Consider the following 21,560-nt stretch of genomic DNA (forward strand, 5'->3'; position numbering starts at 1 on the left):
TGTATACATGTCAATCCCAATCTCCCAATTCATCACACCCCCACCCGCCCCCCACCCTACCACTTTACCCCTTTGGTGTCCATACGTTTGTTCTCTACATCTGTGTCTCAATTTCTGCCCTGCAAACCGGTTCATCTGTACCATTTTTCTAGGTTCCACATATATGCGTTAATATACGATATTTGTTTTTCTCTTTCTGACTTTTTCGTCTTTGTATCTAGTGGTCAGTAGAGTGCCTCATAAGGATTTGTTAACTGAACGACCAAATGAGCATGTGGGTAACGCTACTAGCACTTCTCAGAACATGTCTTATAGGCTAGCAGTCCTCAAATCAGGTTGTTTATCAGGATCATATACAGATTCCCAACTGGCCAGACCCAAAGTGTGTGGAGAGGAACAAGTTATTCATGTTACGGAAAAAAGGCTTAAAGCAAGGAAGGGTAGCACTCAGGCTTGAGAATTATAAAAGTGGCTTTGTATGATATGTTATTTTAGACTTTATTCTCTGGGTGATGGAGCTACAGATGGATCTTAATATGGGGAATGAGGCCCATGGGATATGAGGCAGAGTCTAGGGTCACTTCTGTTACTGAACTCAGGCTCAGCTGCTCCCTGCTCCAAAGCCAATAATTCAAGAGGCAAGTGTCAATAGAAAGGAAAGGTCCTTTAATCAGAAAAGCTGGCAATCTGGAGAGAAGGTGGACTCATGTCCAGAGACCAACTCCGAAGATTCTGATCAGCCATGACAGTTTTTAAAGGGAAAAAGCAGGGAGGGAGGTTGGGGGTTCTGCATCCTTCTCCATTGTGTGCAGGCTGGCTGGATCTCTCTTCAGATATTATCTTGCCCACGTGATCTGTCTGCTGTATTGCTAAGGAGGCTGTTTGGGGGTAGAGAGCTAGTCATTCTTTAACTACTTAATTCTTCATTCTTACTTCTTTTTATCTAGGAAAAGAATCAACAGGTTAATTAGATTCTTTCAACGTTAGAGGGGAACAGAAATGGGCAAACAGGAAAGGGGCAAAAGAGCTGCTTTCAATTCCCCACTGTCAAACATCATTCCATTTCTATGTGATTAGGGGTAAAGGTCCGTCTTCTATAACTTCTTCTTGCTGACATAGGGCACCATATTCTCAGAGCAGATGTCAACATGGGTCTGTAACATCACTTTGCTGACAATTTTAGTTGCCCACTTACATATTCGGTCACAACAAGCTACTATTATTTTGATGCCTACAAAGATATAGATTATTATGAGTAAGAACGTTAATCCCAATCTCTTGAGGCCAGTTCTTGGAATTGTGCTAGCCATAGATTCAGTATTGCTCAAGATGGAGCAGCTTATGTCATGTCCTCTGGTGGCAGTTATAGTATCTGTAAAACAACTCAGGAATGTGCATCAGACACTGAGCCTGTGACTCTATTGTCCTAATCATCAGCTACTCAAGTCTGCTCTTTTGTGACTGGGAGGCCTGGGAGACTTCAGCTTTTCTACAAAATACAGGCAGGGGCCATAGGCGGTTTTGTACTCGGGGTGGGGTGTGCTGCAGGGTTCTTCTCAGTTCTACTTCTAGGTATCTGGCTTGGCGCCAGGCACATGGTAGCTTCTCAGAAGATACTTTTGAATGAATGGAATAGAACTTAATCATTAAAAAGAGTGAGAAATAAGGTATATCTCCATGAGCTGATATGGAAAGATGTCCAAGGTCACTCTTAAGTGAAAAGAGCAATATTAGACTAGTATGTATGGCATATTTCCATTTGTGTTTTATAAAAATATAGGTGTGTTTTTGTGCGTGTGTGTGTGTGTGTGTGTGACGGGCATGGGTGGTAGATGCTGGACAGGTAGATGTATAAAGACCTAAACATTTTTAAAAGAAACTTTTTAATACACTCTTTAGTAAATTGTAGTTTCCTCTTGGGAATGGAATCAGAGAGTTGGGGCATTTATACTCTGTTTCATATAATCTGCATTATTTGAATTTCTTATTAAATTGTATGCATTACTTTTGTGAAGATGATGACGATGATGGTAGGATAAAAATACTCCCTAGGTAATTCAAATGTGTATCGAGATTTGAGATATCCTAAAGTCTAGCCCACTTAATTATGACATTCTGATTATGACAGTATTGGAGCCAAGAGTAAGAGAGGGTGGGAAAGTGATGTAGCTTGTTCTTATTGCCCATATCCATGTTGCTACTTATAATCTCTATTTTATTTATAGTTAGTACTTCAGTAAATATAACATCATATAACTTAATTATGGTATGAATTCAATTAGTTGTATACTCCATTTTTGATCAATGAAAAATATATTTCAAATATATGCAATCTTGGTTTTTCAGATTTGATGAAAAAGTATACTATTTAACATTAAATTTTAACATAAGAAAATTGTTATATGCCAAACCTAGTCTCAACACGGTTTTATACTATTATATAGTCATCTTTATTGTTCTTTAAATATATCAAGTGTTCAGGCTGTGGTTCCCAGTAAAGATGGGAACAGACAGATTCAATCTGGTAATATCTAGAGAAATAGTGAGAAAGCAGCAGATTCTAATGAGTTGTTTATTCTATATATTTGTTACATGCCTTAGTGCCAGACTCTGTGCTACCTAACAGCCATAAGGATAAAAGCACAGTTCCTGCTCTAAATAACTCAGTCTAGAAAGGAAAACATGTAAACAAGTCATAGGGTTATAGAGAACAAAAATGCTAGGCAAGCACAGAGGAAGAGAGAATTGCATTGAACACTGTGGAACACAATAGGATTTCAGAAAACAAACTCAATTAAGGAAGGACATTCCACAGAGATAAAAAAGTATATACAAACTCAGCAGTATAAAGATAAAATATGGCATATTTGGGAATCCACAAGCAGTTTCATGTGGCTGCTGCTCAGGGTGTTGGTTGGGGAAGAACAGGAGGTGAAATAAGTCCAGGGGCCAAGATTTTAAAAATGTGTACCAGTGTACCAGTTCAAGAATTTTTATTTTCTCTGTCAGCAGTTGGTAGCTATCAGATAATTTTAACAAAAATATGTATACACATATGTGTGTATGTATGTGTGAGAAAGATTGCTTCTGCAGTGTGGGTGATAGATTCAAGGGGGAAGATTGGATGGACCAACGGGCCAGTTGTATACCTGACACAGGCCCTGAGTCAGGGGCTGTGGAGCAAAGGAAGAGGAAACACGTTAGGAGATACTCAAGAGGATGAATTGGCAGGATTTGGTACCTGATCAAACATGAGGAAAGAGAGTCAAAATTGACTCAGGTATCTGACGCAGTGACTGGATGAGTCTAAATTGTGAAGTCATGGGAGGAGAGCTGAAAATATTACAGGTAAGGTTTCCTTGGCATGTGGGTAGAGATTAGGAAAGAGAAGCAATGGGAAGAATTGGTTAATATGAGTCAAGGATAGGGGAAGAAGTTGCTAAAGCAAGCTTTAATAGTTCCTGGAAATGTTTTCTGTCTGAAGAAGTCATGGATATAGGCTGTAGGAAGTTACAGATTATCTCTTTAGGATGAACTCATTAGAATGACACAGCTGTCTCCATCAGGTTTTGTTTGTTTCTGGAAATGGGTCATTTTGTACAAGATTCAGATACCTTAGAGTTTAACTGGAATCACACAAGGGTAGAACTAGTAATTCAGTAATAGCAGGGATTGGAGTGGCATCATTATTGAGAAACCCATCAAGTTAATTTGGAAGATATTCAGTGTAATGTGATGGATTGATTATGCATGCTTACTGTTGCTACTTCTTGAAATCCCATTAAACAAACAGAAAAGCTGTTTTCACTAAAGAATGGGAAAGAAGACTATAGTAACAAAATTTTGGAAGCTCAAAAAGATGAATGACTAGTAATGGAAAAGCGAAAAGCTCAGGTGAAGACAAACCTATCATACTGACCAACGAAGGCACAGCATTGGAAGAAACAAGTACTTCTGTGATGAGTGGCTGAGGATAAAAATGGAATGTTTATCTAAAATCCTGAATAAGAGGCAAATAGACTCTGTCATCGTCATGATATCAGAAAAGAGAAGTTCAAAAGAAGAATCAGAGGATGAGATCAGGAATACATTTACATGATATAGAACAAAAAGGCAGAAACTGGAAAATGGAGGAAAAATAGGCAAAATCAGTGAATCCATCTAGAATCTCAAATAATCCAAACAAAAAGAGGTTTTGAAGGAGAAAACAAAGAAAATGGAGGGAAGAGCTTTTTTCAAAGATGATTCATGGGGGCTTCCCTGGTGGCGCAGTGGTTGAGAGTCCGCCTGCTGATGCAGGGGACACAGGTTCGTGCCCCGGTCCGGGAAGATCCCACATGCTGCGGAGTGGCTGGGCCCGTGAGCCGTGGCCACTGAGCCTGTGCATCCGGAGCCTGTGCTCCGCAATGGGAGAGGCCACAACAGTGAGAGGCCCGCATACCACAATAAAAAAAAAAAAAAAAGATAATTCATGAATATTTCTCTTTCTTCCTCTGTCTCACAGTTCTTGAGAAACAGTCTCACCCTAGTGTACTGTCTCCTGGTGGTTATATGGAGTATTGCGGAATAAAAAAGGGGGCAGGATCATAAATGATTCTATAACCTCACCTCTGACCAAGACCATTCTCAAACCAGTCTAGACAGAAACAAAATATCCTCAAGACCAGAACAGCATCATCCAATGCGTAAGGAGCCCTGTCCTCCCTCATGTAATCTAAATCCTCTTTGCTTTCTCTTCTTTCTGATCCTCAATTCAATGACACAAGATGCCCTTTAAACCAAATAGAGTCTTCTCAAAGAAAAGTATGAAATGTTTAACATCCTAACGAAGTAAAATGTTGAGTGAACTACACGTCTGTTGACTCACTCCACTCTTTGTTACAGGGTTCCTGAGAAACGGATTCATCTTTATTTTTACTTTTTTGAGTACTGTATTTATATTAGTTGAAACTCCAAAACATTATTTATATTTCAGAGGGTGACTCCGAGACACTAAATTGTATACTTCTCCGTGACACGTTTCATAATCCGTCAGGACAAACAGTTTCCAAGTTCTGCAGAAGCTAATTGCCTTTATAGATCAAATTGTTAAAGCTGAGTTATAGTTTAATTATGTGGAATGGGAATGCCTGCTTGTCTAGTCTATAAACAGTTTTATTCTCTTGTGAATGAGTAGATATGAAATGAACTATTCTTTGTAGAGATTTTTTTGGCATTTTGTGTGCACGCCTTGGTATAACTCTTACTCATTATGGTATATGAATGTGTTTGCATCAGAAATCCCTGAAAGTAAAAGCAGAGGTTTAAAATCCACTTGGAATGATGTCATTGAAGATCTCAGTTAGACAACAAACCAAACCCAAGCGTTTATGGAATCTCAGCCCAGGTTTTCCCCTTCTTTGTTTGATATTTAGGGTGAGGATTCAGTTAGTCCAGACAGCTACTGCTGGGTCAACAGCTGTCTTTGAATCATAAATTCTAAAGGTATTCAAGAGGCTTAAAGGATAATGATGTGATCTGGCCACTAAAGGCACAAAGACCTCAAGAATGTTTGAGATTCAGAGAAGGAAACCAGAATTCAGTATCAGTTGAACAAAAGCTTGTAACAGTTTTATTGCACTACAGGGAGTGCTAAATGTTAGTTTGGAAAACTGGGTACTTAGATGTACAAAAGGGTAAATGAAAATGGTTGCATTTTGTCAGACTGTAGGAATGGTGGGGTGGAGGATTGAGGGAAGAAGACCAGAGAGCCAGATGAGTTAGAGTGCCATTTACTAAATATGGATTATACATCCTTTTAAAGAAGAGCCAGTACTTTCAATGTATACACACCTTTTCAAAAGTGAAATCATTCAAAAATGAAAAAATCCAATACTAGTGTTTTTTTTAAGGATAATAAAATTCCTGAAGGTGAGTTCATATAGAAGTAAGGATACCTCCCTGTTCTGAAGATGTTATGACTCTTGTAAAGAAATAAGAATACTTACTTTATCAAAGCAGTGTTTGTGTAAGGAATACACTTTACACTGGGGCCTAGTGTGCACATAGCATTCACACACATACACATATAAAACTTGTAAGTTACACTTATCCTTACTATGTGTGATGCATTTGATATTTTCTATTCCATTTTTTAAAAAACTGCTTATAATCCACTAAAGAGATTTCATGATATTTTTAATGGGTTGCATTGAGCAAGGGACACAGCAGATGGAATTATGCCTGTCCTTGGTCCCTTGGCACCCTTGAGGATGCAAAGCTGCCAGTAATTCCTGTTTATCATGGTGACAATCCCATTAGTTCCTTTAAGCTACATCTAGGTTCATTGCAGGGAATGTTAATTCTGACTCTCATCCAGCCTATTGGCTTGATACATTCTGCTACAAGTCATAAATGAATTTTCTAAGAGAAGCTTACACAGTCTCAGGACTTCTTGCCCTAGGGATTTTACACTGACCTTTCTTTCATCAATGTGGAAGCTAGTAAGAGTTAGCCCCAGTGCTTAGTTAAGGTAAGGCTGATTTGCTAGTAAGGATGTCCTCAGATCTGACAGTGCAGAGCTGGTCCCACAGTATCTATCCTATCCAGTGGCGTCAGGCTGACTTATAAAGCAATCCCTGGGTTTCAAGTACAAGTGGGTACCTCGCTAGAGACAGGGTCCTTATAGCACCATCAAGGACAGAGCTTAAGTACCTAGTAGGTAGAAGGCATCATAGTACCAGAAAGGCAAAGTTGATGTTGAAGGAGTTTAATAAACAGTACAATAGGCAAGTGAGGAATGTTTCCTCGGGCCTGCTGTGACATCAAGGAAGGTGCCAAGGGACAGCTGCTGTGTAGACAGAGATCCTCAGCAGTTGAGGTGGCACAGACTTATACTTGAAGCTCCAAATATTTGTTTCTTAAATAGCTTTGGTGAGCTAGTCAGGTTTGGTGCCTTGAGGGCCAATGATAGGCAAGCTCTCTATCCGGAAGTCTTAGATCTGTGTTTGATGAAAAAAGGAAACCATATTTTCTGTCTACATTTGGGTTTTACTAAGATGTCTAGGTTCTCTGGGGGCTCTGTGAGTTTGGCATTCTCACCCTCAGTGGAATGATGGTCCTTTGGGTTGGGATGAGGACTCTGATTATGGTGATCTTGGCATCATCCTTCCTTCCCACAGGCTCCTGGCTGGACCGGCATGGTTGGTTGTCCTGGTGAAACGTCTAAGCAGGCAAAGTGTGTGTTTAAGTTTGCTGAGCCTCCAATTTTGACTCTTCAGGATATATTTCTGTATTCCTTCTAGTCCACAGAGCTTTAATTAGGGATATCTCTGAATTAGAATTCAAAATCAGGTAGCAAATGAAGTTTACTGTTGTGATTTTTTTGTGTGATAGAAGACAGAATGATAAAGAACCCATGAAACTTCAGGTTGTTCAGGGAGTTTGAAGGTCACTGGATTAATGGTATTAAAGTTGGAAAATGACCCGATAAAAGTAAATGCACTTCAGCCCTGTGAGTTGTGAGGTTCAGCCACTCTGACCGTAGTTAGTTTGAGAAGTCTTGGAGCAAATTTTTGTCCAGCCCAAGAAATGGGGAGAAGTTCTGGATGTAAATTAATAGTGTCTTGAATGGAAGGTGAGGTGTGGCGTTGAAATAGAAATATATATATATATATATATATATAGTAGAGAAATGTGTACCCCAGATGTCCAGTTGGTTGGGACAGGATGGTGGTGGTATGTTCCATACTTTGATTTGTTCTTTTGGTGTTCTGGTTAATTTGTGAGTGGTGGTGTGGGGAAAAATTAATTTTCCTTTAGAGGATAAGAAGGAGGGTAATCAGAATTGTAGCCTTAATGGGGTTAGATATTATCTAAGAAAACAACTCATAACAGAACAAGTCCCCTTGACAATTATTGTCCCATGAGAGGGAAATGGCCCATTTATGACAACGCACATGTACTAGAAATATTGTTGTCAGTTGTTAGTAGAGCACTAGTTCTGTGATGTAATCATTGGTGATCATGGATTGAGAAAAAGAAGGCAAAAAAATCTCTGGTTTACAGGTGTGATCACTGGCTCCACAATAGATTTTACCTAAGACCCCCAGATTTCCAAACCACCAGAATTCAAGAATAACTATGTGGAAAATGTTATGTTATAATGACTAGCTCTCATCTTTCTTGGCAGCCCTGCATAATCGAAGTCCAGACATAACTAATGGGCAGAGTTTTACTAAGTAGAGTAGAGTCCTGGGCCAAGAAATACCTTTTTTGTTGGCTACCTAACCAGCATGGTTTTTGACTAATCAAGCTGTTGGGTGATCCTGTTCTCCATTAAGAGGTCTTATCTTTGTAATAAATCTGGGGTATTAGGGAGAGGTAAGAATTTCCTCTGAGAATGTTACTGATTTAGGCTCTGAATATTTTTCAGGACGTTCTTCTTCTTCTTCTTCTTCTTTTTTTTACATCTTTATTGGAGTATAATTGCTTTACAATGGTGTGTTAGTTTCTGCTTTATAACAAAATGTATCAGTTATACATATACATATGTTCCCATATCTCTTCCCTCTCGCGTCTCCCTCCCTAGAACGTTATTCTTCTTGATGCCATACTCTTCTTCTAAGATATAACTATCCTCTGAAAAACTGAGGCAGAAATCACGACCCAAGATCATAGTCTTCTTAACTCACTAATCTTCCAATTGTTCCCTGTTTCAAATAGGGAACCATTAGATACTCAGGCATACAAAGGTGATTCATACTCATTGCAGCTATTTTTATAACCAGTAGCAATTAACAGAGTGGTTTATATTATATATGCCTCAATCATTTGGACAGTGTCAGTTAATTGATACTTCATGCTGTAATAAATACTTAAAAATATCTCCAACCTTAAACTTAATTAAGCTTAAGTATGAAGGGAAATAATGATATAATTTCTGACTGAAATCATTTAGATGAGAATTTACTTCAGAATAATCCTATATTAGTTTATGTTAACTGAGCTTCAGTTACATATTATGTTAGAGCTGGGGGCTGAAAAATAAAACACCAGTTAAAATACAGGTACGTTTGATATCAATAACTATGAGTCTGATCTGAAAAGTGAAAATGAATCATACATATTCAACAGGCAGCAACTCCCAAGGCCTCAAAGTGCCATATCCAGTGTTGTACTGAGCCTTCTGCCAAGTGTCAGCAAGCATGTGCAGAATTTTAAAAAGTCTAAGTGGACATTTACATATTAATGTTGAATTCTGAGAATCCAGAATACATATTAATAATAAAATCTATATCCATTTTTTTTCTGGTGGCAAAGAGAAGACTAGCTTTTCCTAACTCACAAGTTTTGGAAATATTCCAAGTTATTGCCTTTGGGGAATACATTGCTTCTATTTAGACATACTGTCAATTTTCCTTCTCTATCCATTCCTCTCATCTATGATTTATAACACAGCTTTCCCTTTAAAATGAAAGGGTTTGGACCAAATCTATCCTTTATCTAGGTTATACATTGAATGCCTGTTCTGTGATAGGCATTGTTCTAAGTGAAAACAATGGATGTAATGTAAAGTCTCCTAAATCCTCTGAGCAGCAGGTGACAGGGGCAGGGGTCACAGCAAACAAACAAGAAGGGATAGTTTCAAATCATTATGGTTGTGATAGAAGGCTTTCTCACCAGAGGCTCCATTGTGCTGTGGTTTTTGCAGCTGTGTTTGTCATCAAGCAGTCACTGAAGTGCCCAGTGGCATTTTGGCAACAGCGAAGCACAATTACACAGCTTTAGAGAGCTTTCTAAAATAAAATATGTAAAACAAGGACATATATAGGATAGGAAGTGAATGAGGGTAGAGGGCACATTATAAGAGTGGTGAGGAAAGGCCTTGTTGAGGCCTAGCTGATGAGAAGAAGACAATGACAAAGACCTTGAGGAGGAGAAGTGTTCTAGATGGAGGGTCTACTGCGTGCAGAGTTCTGAGGACGGATCCAATCTGGAAGCACAAGGCGCAGGTAGAAAGCCAGTATTTCTGAAACAGAATGAATGAGGGTGAGTAGGCGATAAGGATAGAGGTAGAGGCCAGAATACAGAGAACTTTATGGACCACGGTAAGTTGCTAATGATTTTAACTGCAGCAAGAGGCCATTGGAAGTTTTCAGTGGTAAAGTGATTTCAGTAGATTTGCTGTTTGAAAGGTCACTTTGCTTGTCAGGAGAAGAATAGATGGAATGGTGTAGAGTAGATGGATGGGCAAAAACCAAAGCATGGAGGCCGGATTGGAGGACTTTGCAAAATCCAAGATAGGATTTTGGCTTGGACTGGGGAGTTAACAGTAGAGACAGTGAAAGACAAGTGGGCTTGGCCCAGGCATTGGAGGTGGAGACCTTTCTAATGGATTTGGCCATGGGCAGTGCTGGGAAGATGCAGATTAGGAGGACTGCTTCATTCATGCAATGAATATTTTTAAGTCCCTCTTCTGTTCCAAGCTCTGTGTTAGAATCTGAGGATATTATAATGAACAAAGCCAATCACAGTCCTTGCCTTCAATAAAACTTACAATCTGGGGGAAAGCATCATTAAAATACCATACAAATAGATAAATAACTACAAGCTCAGAAAAGGGTAGTGAAGGAGACCTAATTTAGCCTGTGTGTGAGTGTGAGTGTGTGTGTGTGTGTAGTGGAGGAGGGTATGTCAGGTGAGGGAAGGCTAAGATTTGAAAAAGAGGTAGGCTGTAACTAGGCGAGAAGCAGTGGCGGTGCAGCAACAGTGGAGGGCTTAGTCCTGATGGTAGGAAGTTGAGACCTATGAGGGACAGCAGGGCTGGAGGACAAAGCGGGGGAGAGGGAGAAGAGGTTGAAAAGGGTGGCACTGAGCAGACTATAGATGGTCTCGCAGGCCATGTTAAAGAGTTTGGCTTTTATCCTAATAACTATGGAAACCCATTAAAACACCTGCCTAATTACTAAGATTTCTTCCCTTTCTAAATTCTGTGTTTTTCTATGCTATAATCTGAAATAAGAATATGGCAGAACTGCAAAGTGACCTTCAAAAAACAGTGAAATTGCTGGCATTTGATTAACATAATTAGAGTGACTCTCGAAGAATCAGCATGCATGATCATCTTCCCCTCAGGTGCAACTGAACAATTCAGAATAGCACAGTCATTAGAGTCCTGGTATTATGACACCGTTCATGTTATCTTTCCCAGACATGGACTCCCTTTGGCCACTGTCCCATAGGGTCTTCTCTTGGACACCTGAGTTTTATGAGCTTATGCAGCATGGAAATATGTACAGTGCATACCTGTGTAGATAAACTAAAATAATTGATACGGCAGTTGTGGTTGTGGAGTTACGAAACCATATCAGATGATATTAAGAAGGTGATTAGAAAATTTCCAGGAATTAAATAAAAAGGTTATGGATATTCCTGCCAAACGTTCTGCTCTCTGGGAGAAAGGTATTAGAATCATGAAAGAGACATCTGTCTGGAACATGAGTCGAGCCCGCTGCCATCTTGGCATGCCCTGGACCCTCATGAGAAGCTAACATGGGGAAGACAGAGCTGTGAGGAGAGGAGGGAAACTAGCCTCTGGTGCTTATGATTTAACTCCTGAAATCAGCCATTTCAGACACCACTAACTTTTTTTTTTTTAACATCTTGATTGGAGTATAATTGCTTTACAATGGTGTGTTAGTTTCTGCTTTATAACAAAGTGAATCACTTATACGTATACATATATCCCCATATGTCTTCCCTTGGGAGTCTCCCTCCCTCCCACCCTCCCTATCCCACCCCTCTAGGTGGTCACAAAGCAACGAGCTGATCTCCCTGTGCTATGCGGCTGCTTCCCACTAGCTATCTATTTTACATTTGGTAGTGTATATATGTCCATGCCACTCTCTCACTTTGTCCCAGCTTACCCTTCCCCCTCCCCATATCCTCAAGTCCATTCTCTAGTAGGTCTGCGTCTTTATTCCTGTCTTGCCCCTACATTCTTCATGACCATTTTCTTTTTCTGTTTTCTAGATTCCATATATATGTGTAGCATACGGTATTTGTTTTTCTCTTTCTGACTTCACTGTATGACAGACTCTAGGTCCATCCGCCTCACTACAAATAACTCAGTTTTGTTTCTCTTATGGCTGAGTAATATTCCATTGTATATATGTGCCACATCTTCTTTATCCATTCATCTGCTGATGGACACTTAGGTTGCTTCCGTGTCCTGGCTATTGTAATGAGCTGCAATGAACATTGTGCTACATGACTCTTATTGAATTATGGTTTTCTCAGGGTATATGACCAGTAATTGGATTGCTGGGTTGTATGGTAGTTCTGTTTTTAGTTTTTTAAGGAACCTCCATACTGTTCTCCATAGTGGCTGTATCAATTTACATTCCTACCAACAGTGCAAGAGTGTTCCCTTTTCTCCACACCCTCTCCAGCATTTACTGTTTGTAGATTTTTTGATGATGGCCATTCTGACCGGTGTGAGATGATATCTCATTGTAGTTTTGATTTGCATTACTCTAATGATTATTGCTGTTGAGCATTCTTTCATGCGTTTGTTTTCAATCTGTATATCTTCTTTGGAGAAATGTCTGTATAGGTCTTCTGCCCATTTTTGGATTGGGTTGTTTGTTTTTTTGATATTGAGCTGCATGAGCTGCTTGTAAATTTTGGAGATTAATCCTTTGTCAGTTTCTTCATTTGCAAGTATTTTCTGTATTCTAAGGGTTGTCTTTTCATCTTGTTTATGGTTTCCTTTGCTGTGCAAAAGCTTTTAAGTTTCATTAGGTCCCATTTGTTTATTTTTGTTTTTATTTCCCTTTCTTTAGGAGCTGGGTCAAAAAGGATCTTGCTGTGATTTATGTCATAGAGTGTTCTGTCTATGTTTTCCTCTAGGATTTTGATAGTGTCTAGCCCTCCATTTTGAGCTTATTTTTGTGTATGGTGTTAGGGAGTGTTCTAATATCATTCTTTTACATGTAGCTGTCCAGTTTTCCCAGCACCACTTATTGAAGAGGCTGTCTTTTCTCCACTGTATATTCTTGCCTCCTTTATCAAAGATAAGGTGACCATATGTGCTTGGGTTTATCTCTAGGCTTTCTATCCTGTTCCACTGATCTGTATTTCTATTTTTGTGCCGGTACCATACTGTCTTGATTACTGTAGCTTTGTAGTATAGTCTGAAGTCAGGGAGCCTGATTCCTCCAGCTCCGTTTTTCTTTCTCAATATTGCTTTGGCTATTCAGGGTCTTTTGTGTTTCCATACAAGTTGTGAAATTTTTTATTCTAGTTCTGTGAAAAATGCCATTGGTAGTTTGATAGGGATTGCACTGAATCTTTAGATTGCTTTGGGTAGTAGAGTCATTTTCACAATGTTGATTCTTCCAATCCAAGAACATGGTATATCTCTCCATCTGTTTGTATCATCTTTAATTTCTTTCATCAGTGTCTTATAATTTTCTGCATACAGGTCTTTTGTCTCCTTAGGTAGGTTTATTCCTAGATATTTTATTCTTTTTGTTGCAATGGTAAATGGGAGTGTTTCCTTAATTTCACTTTCAGATTTTTACTCATTACTGTATAGGAATGATATCTATTTTACATTTCAGTGCAATACATTTACATAGGAATGCAAGAGATTTCTGTGCATTAATTTTGTATCCTGCTGCTTTACCAAATTCATTGATAAGTTCTAGTAGTTTTCTGGTAGCATCTTTAGGATTCTCTATGTACAGTATCATATAACCTGCAAACAGTGACAGTTTTACTTCTTCCTTTCTGATTTGGATTCCTGTCATTTCTTTTTCTTCTCTGATTGCTGTGGCTAAAACTTCCAAAACTATGTTGAATAAGAGTGGTGAGAGTGGGCAACCTTGTCTTGTTCCTGATCTTAGTGGAAATGGTTTCAGTTTTTCACCATTGAGAATGATGTTGGTTGTGGGTTTTTCATATATGGCCTTTGTTAGGTTGAGGTAAGTTCCCTCTATGCCTACTTTCTGGAGGGTTTTTATCATAAATGGGTGTTGAATTTTGTTGAAAGCTTTTTCTGCATCTATTGAGACGATCATATGGGTTTTTTTTTTTAACATCTTTATTGGGGTATAATTGCTTTACAATGCTCTGCTTTATAACAAAGTGAATCAGTTATACATATACATATGTTCCCATATCTCTTCCCTCTTGCATCTCCCTCCCTCCCACCCTCCCTATCCCACCCCCCCCAGGCGGTCACAAAGCACCGAGCTGATCTCCCTGTGCTATGTGGTTGCTTCCCACTAGCTATCTACCTTACGTTTGATAGTGTATATATGTCCATGCCTCTCTCTTGCTTTGTCACAGCTTACCCTTCCCCCTCCCCATATCCTCAAGTCCATTCTCTAGTAGGTCTGCATCTTTATTCCTGTCTTACCCCTAGTTTCTTCATGACATTTTTTCCCCTTAAATTCCATATATATGTGTTAACATACGGTATTTGTCTTTCTCTTTCTGACTTACTTCACTCTGTATGACAGACTCTAGGTCTATCCACTTCATTGCAAATAGCTCGATTTCGTTTCTTTTTATGGCTGAGTGATATTCCATTGTATATATGTGCCACATCTTCTTTATACATTCATCTGATGATGGACCCTTAGGTTGTTTCCATTTCTGGGCTATTGTAAATAGAGCTGCAGTGAACATTTTGGTACATGACTCTTTTTGAATTATGGTTTTCTCATGGTATATGCCCAGTAGTGGGATTGCTTGGTCATATGGTAGTTCTCTTTGTAGTTTTTTAAGGAACCTCCATACTGTTCTCTATAGTGGCTGTACCAATTCACATTCCCACCAGCAGTGCAAGAGTGTTCCTTTTTCTCCACACCCTCTCCAGCATTTATTGTTTACAGATTTTTTGACTGGTGTGAGATGATATCTCATTGTAGTTTTGATTTGCATTTCTCTAATGATTAATGATGTTGAGCACAGAAACCTGTACTTGTCAGAGTCTTTTCCATGAATTCCTTGAAGATGAAACCCTTTTATAGGAACATTTTTGCAAAAGCATCAGAGTACATGCAGAACTGTCTGTAAATGACAAAAGACTTAAAAATGACCCCGGTTAAAGATTTGATGAAAGTTCATAATAATGCAATTGACAAGGAAATTTAGTTATTTCTGAGATATACATTTTAAAGTAGTAACTAGAATTATGACTTATAGCATTGTACCAGAACATATAAGATTTTTAGATATTTCATGGAATTAGACTCCACTCTTAATGGGAGAATCACAAAGTCACCTTGCAGGAGAGCTGGTGGAATGGAAGATATTTTGTGGCCATTTCTGGGAAACACAACCTGTCAGAGAATCACAGCATCTCAAGGCTGAAACCGTGCCTAAAATTGGCCCTCAGGCATCCTTGGACAGTCACCTCAATCTCCTTTGCAATGTTCTGTCCCATGCTCACCTAGCCTCCATTGGTGTGTGCTTGGTATGTGGTGCCTCCTGCCCAGTGGGGCAGCCCCTTCCACTTTGGAGCTGCTTGGACCTATACACATTTGCTTCTTTGGTTGAGGTGCCATCTGTAGTCCTTGGTTTTCTCCCCTAATTCTCATATACTCTCTGTACTGTCGCCAGGGGCAGGTGCCTCTCTGTCCTTAACCACAGCTCAGTGGAGACAGCTTCCATGGACTCTTAAGTCCTCTCACAGCCTAGAATCCCAGCTTTACTAGCCCTTCCTCTGTATTCCACCCCCATCTCAGCCCTGATCCTTCAGAGACTGTTCAGGTTTGTCCATGAAGTAAATACCCTCTTGGGTGCCTCCCCAATCCCTCCTTTCTATTTTCCCACTGCCAGAGCTTTGATTTCATTTAAATGGTTTCTTTTCAGTCCTAGTGGGTGACCTTGATTAATGAGAACCATTGGGAATAATTCTGTTCATCGTGCCAGACATTCATTTAAGAACAGGCATGCAACTCAAAGGAGACATAAAAGGATGATTGCTAGGGATTTCTGGGATTTTTTTCCCTAGAAGGAATGGTAAGATGAGAAATTTGCGTTTTTTGCTTCTGACCCAGCTGTGATGGCTGGAGCAGTGGCAGTCATCTTGGGAACCATAAGGACCTATCCAGTAGGGATAACTGAAAGAGAGAAAGAAGTTGAGTGTTTGGAGGATTTGTTGTACCAACAAATTGACCAGCCCTGAAATTGCTTAATTTCCAGACTCTTTTTTTACATGAGAGACTAAATATCCTTATAATTTAAACCATTTTTTCAATAAGTGTTTAGTTCACAGCTAGGCATTCTTATAGGTGCAAGGAACACAGCAGGGAACAACATAAAAATCCCCCATAGGGCTGACATTCGTGGCGGAGACAGCTGACAGGTGATTAAATGAATGATATGTTAAACATGGGGCTGAAACATTTCACTCTTCCTGGCACTTCTCTGTGCCCAGAAGCTGACCTGAATGGGAAGGCTCCCTTGTCTCATGACTTCCAGCTGAGTTCAGCCAAGGGGTTCCCCAGCAGGAGACCAGAGGGTGGAGAAGAGAGAAGTCAGAGTATTTCTTCCTCTGCTCCCTCCAAACCAGGCAAGGGGTTTGGCAGTGGATGTTCCGTATCGGAAGTCACAGTTCCAGCTCCTATTGAGCTTATATGTCACATGGCTCCACCTCTGAACAGGGTCCAGCAATCCTGCTCCCTGACACTTTACCTCCAACACTCCTTGATCCCCTAATCCTGCCCACACTCCCATCATTCGTCCTTCTTTGATCTCCTCCCTCTCCCAAGGGTGCAGCCTCTTCTGCCCGGACCCTGATAGATGTTGATGGTAAGTGCTACATAGAAAACTAATTTAAGGAGGGGCACAAGTACAGAGGAGAGGAACAGATTTAAAAGGCAGGCTGGGATAGGTCTCAGTGAGAAAGTGACACTTGAATAAAGATAGGAAGGAGTCATAGATATTTGGTGTGTAGGCACATTGCAGGCAGAGGGAGGAGCCTGTGCAAAGGCCCTGAGGTGGGCCTGGGCCTGAATGTTCAAGGAATATCAAGGCAAGTGGTGTGAACAGAACAGACATAATGAGAGGAAGAGAGGTGGAAGGTGAGGTCAGTGAAGCAAAAGGACAGAAGCTGTTAGTGCTCTGAAGTCACTATCGGACCCTGTACTTGTGTATTAGGGGCCCCTGCAGGGGTGTGAGCAGAGAAGGGACAGGCACTGCTTGTGTATTAACAGAATTGCCTGGCTGCTATGTGGGGAGAGCACTGAAGGGCCAGGCAGGAGCAGAGATTCCAGATGGAAGGTGACTGCTTGGACCGGGCAAGAAAAGATGGTGGCCATAGCAGCAGACGTGAGGTGTGGTTGAGTTCTGGGCATTCTCTGAATGTGGAGCAGCCAGCTTGCCAACAGAGCAGTTGTGGATAGAACTGTGAGATAGAAGGGTTAAAGACGACTTCAAGGTGTTTGGCCCAAGCACCTGGAAAGATGGAGCTGGTGTTGCTGATACTGGCAAGGCGGAGAAACAGGACTAGAAAAAGGATGCCAGGAGCTCCGTTCTATACACTTGAAGTTTGAGGTGTGCGCCAGGCTGTGTTTTGGCAGCCCTTGATGCACCACATCTCCTGGGGTTCACATGTCTGTGCAGTCCCTTCCCCTTGTGCCTGGATTGGGCCAGGGACCTGCTTGAACCCACTGAATGCAGCATAAGTGATAGGGGAGCCTGTTCCTGGCCTGGGTCTTGGGAAGGCCTGACACCTTCTGCTTTTGCACCCTTGGAAGCCAGCTGCCATGTAAGAAGTTGGCCCACTCCCAGACCACCATGATATGGAGGATACTGGGCAGCCACATAAAGAGGCTCCCGTGGGGGAAAAGCAGACACGGACAGTCCCAGCTGTTCCCCCAGCCAGCACCGTCACCAAATGCTCACAAGCGTGAGGCATTACACTGTGCAGTTATCCCAGCCGACAGCATGGGAAGCCGAAGAATCATCCAGTTAACATACAGTACCAAGAGAAATAATAAACTGCTCTTTCAGGTCTCAAAAAAAAAGAAAGAAAGAAAGATTTGGTGCATTCATTCTCAACTGGAGGCAAATAAATGGGACTAAAATATTACTATTATCACTAATAAACTCTAGGCTAGAGAATGTAGCTTAGGAGTAAAAGACAAACAGGCTTCCAAGCTGGATGCTGTTTGGGCCGACTTACTTGTCCTGTCACAGACGCCCAGACAGGGGTAGGACTTCACTACGCTAGGGAGAAGATTCCTCCCCTAGACGAGCATCAGAGAATGCCAGCCCTCTGTGGGGAGCTACCTCCCATCCGGAAGTGATGAGAGTCTGAGGTGAGCATATAGATTACTTCCAAATTTATCAGTCAGATCAATTACACTGTCTCCTCTGGTGCAGAGTGAGGAAAAGGGCAGAAAAAGGTCCTGAGTTTTGCTAATTGAGCTCCATTCACAAAGTAAAAAACATCACGAGTGGGAAAGACGCTCCCCCCTCCCCCCTCCCCTACTGCTATAGATCGTCGTTCTTCCCTTGTCTGTTTTATCTACTACCTGTGCTATCCAATACAATAGCTACTAGCCGTGTGTATTAAAACTTAAATTAATTTAAGTTAAATACATTTAAAAATTCAGTTTCTCAGTCACGCTGGCCACATTTCAACTGTTCTGTAGCCACATGTGGCTAGTGGCTCCTATATCAGACATTACAGGTTTACATTAACACTGTCAAGGAAGGCTCTACGTGACAGTGCTAACATGAGGTTTTTATCTTTTTCATCTTGTATCATCAGTGCCTGTAACCAGGCCTGACTCAGAGGCACTTAGAAATGTTTCTTGAATGAATATATGAAAATAGACTATTGTGATTTTGTTTTTCAAACCTGCTTCCCACTGTTGCATTCTAAGCAACAAGATATGAAAATGGAACACAGATATTTTGTTAAATAAGTCGGTTGAAGAATATGCATCATTTGATCTTATTTTTATTTAGAAATAATTGTTTGTATGCACATAGATATATATGTTTAAAAGCACAGGAAAAAGTCTTGAAAGATACACACCAGACTGCATTTACCATCTAATGGTTGAGATTGGGAAAGGGAAATGAGGAACTTTTTTACTTAAAAAACTTGTTATTAGGAAAATATATTACTTTAGAGTAAAAAAAAAAAGTAACATTAGGTAGTATGTTAATTTTCTTGGTATATTAAGAAAATCATGGCTATTCTTTCTTTTTAACATCTTTATTGGAGTATAATTGCTTTACAATGTTGTGTTAGTTTCTGCTGTATAACAAAGTGAATCAGCTATACATATACATATATTCCCATATCCCCTCCCTCTTGTGCCTCCCTCCCACCCTCCCTATCCCACCTCTCTATGTGGTCACAAGGCACCGAGCTGATCTCCCTGTGCTATACAGCTGCTTCCCACTAGCTATCTATTTTACATTTGGTAGTGTATATATTGTCAATGCCACTGTCTCACTTCATCCCAGTTTACCCTTCCCCTCCCCGTGTCCTCAAGTCCGTTCTCTATGTCTGTATCTTTATTCCTGTCCTGCCCGTAGGTTCATCAGAGCCATTTATTTTTTAGATTCCATATATGTGTGTTTGTTTTTCTCTTTCTGACTTAACTTCACTCTGTATGACAGACTCTAGGTCCATCTACCTCACTACAAATAACTCAATTCATTTCTTTTTATGGCTGAGTAATATTCCATTGTATATATGTGCCACATCATCTTTATCCATTCATCTGTCGATGGACACTTAGGTTGCTTCCATGTCCTGGCTATTGTAAATAGAGCTGCAGTGAACATTGTGGTACATGTCTCTTTTTGAATTATGGTTTTCTCAGGGTATATGCCCAGTAGTGGGATTGCTGGGTCGTATGGGAGTTCTATTTTTAGTTTTTTAAGGAACCTCCATACTGTTCTCCATAGTGGCTGTATCAATTTACATTCCCAGAAAATCATGGCTATTCTTAATATGAAATACTAATGAAAGGTAATTTTAAGAGTGAATAAAGTATTAAGAGTGTTGAGGTATAATGACAAATCACAGCCATTGGCCTGGTGAGTATTGTTTGCAAACCATGGAATCTGTTTCCTAAGGAGTGTACAGAGTAATGTTTTCTTTCCCAAAACATGGCTTCCTTGCTAAACTGCCGAGAAAGATAGGGCCAGATGGCACAGTTCTCATTTTTCTGTTATACCTCCTGACCCAGCAATATACTTTCTCCCACCTCTCCTTATAGAAATTACTTTCATTCATTGCAAGAGCAGCCTTTACCCTGGGAATGTACCTAGTCACTGTGCCCGAATCAGAATACTGACACACTGACTGTGATCATCTTCTTGCTTTACTTTGCCTTACTTTGCCCCTTGTTTGGTGGTTTATGAGCTCACAGATGCTGGACCAGAATTCAGTACATAAAATAAAGACATTCTGTTTGACAAGGCCAAACCTAAATTGCTGAAGCAGGACATTAAAGCCTGAAGCAGTGCCTTAAAAAGGAACTAGTGCCATCTGACCCACACCAAAAGTCAACTTAGTTTCAAAATGAGGATCTTTAGAAATGCTACATGCCATAGTACTTTCTCAGCCATTTTTTTTTTCTGTCACTACAGGAATACTAAAACCGAATGAGAATAACAGATAATACAGAAGGACATGTTTAATGATTAGTTCTGCTGTTTTATTTCATGCTCAGTTGATGGGAGAAAAGAATATTTTCATCCAGCTATTAAAATGAATGAATTTAAAGATATGAATATAATCACCCAGAAAAATGGCACTAACAAAATAGTTTTTAAAGTGAGGAGGATAGATTTCTTTGTAATTATTGTGTTCACTGACTATTATTCATTTTTAAATAATGATGGCTTCTAAGCTCGGGTACACCACCATGAGGGTGATTCCATCCCTTAGGAGCTAATATTTGAAGAGGTTGAGCTGTTTAGTAAATTACTTCTTTCTTAATGTTTCTTTCTGTTACTGTTTCTGTTTTTTAGACCCACTATGAAAATGGGGAATATATCATCAGGCAAGGTGCAAGAGGGGACACCTTCTTTATCATCAGCAAAGGAAAGGTAAGCCCTGGTAGCGTGAGAGGGAGATGCACAAGGGGAGCCTGGGGTTCGTCAGCTACCCGTGGAGGAGCACGTGTGCAGGGTGTTGAGCTGTTTGAGGTTTTTTCTTTTCTGAAACTGATAAAGAAATGTTTGAGAATGTATCTCCTGAAAATGTGGGAGAAGAAAGAAAAAGTATAACTTTGAAGACCAGCGAACAGCCTTTGTTCTAATCATGATGCTAGACGCCACTGGCATGTCTGCATAAATGGAAAATTTTCCATAATAATTAAAAAAGAGGAGACTAAGGTTGCTTAAAAAAATCTTTAACAGAAAAAATCATCCATCCAGTCATTAGGAGCGGTAATATTGTAATAATTAAATATCTGGACTTTCAAATCAGATGGCCCAAGTTTGAATCCAGCTATGAAACTTCCTAGTTTTAGTACTCCCTAGGCGAGTTATTTAACACTCTGAGGCCAATCAGGAAGTAAATATATTCATGT

General features: G+C 40.1%; 1 protein-coding gene across 2 annotated transcripts in view; it reads left to right on the forward strand.

The window, feature by feature from the left end:
• Positions 1-21,560, forward strand: part of PRKG1 (protein kinase cGMP-dependent 1) — a 1,186,243-nt gene that overhangs the window by 959,657 nt on the left and 205,026 nt on the right. For both annotated transcript variants that reach the window (XM_065894586.1, XM_065894585.1), the window contains exon 6: positions 20,998-21,075. In XM_065894586.1, the coding sequence (XP_065750658.1) occupies positions 20,998-21,075 (78 nt within the window). The remainder of the gene's footprint in view (positions 1-20,997; positions 21,076-21,560) is intronic.

Source organism: Phocoena phocoena, chromosome 16 (assembly GCF_963924675.1).
Source record: "Phocoena phocoena chromosome 16, mPhoPho1.1, whole genome shotgun sequence".
NCBI classification, from domain to species: Eukaryota; Metazoa; Chordata; class Mammalia; order Artiodactyla; family Phocoenidae; genus Phocoena; species Phocoena phocoena.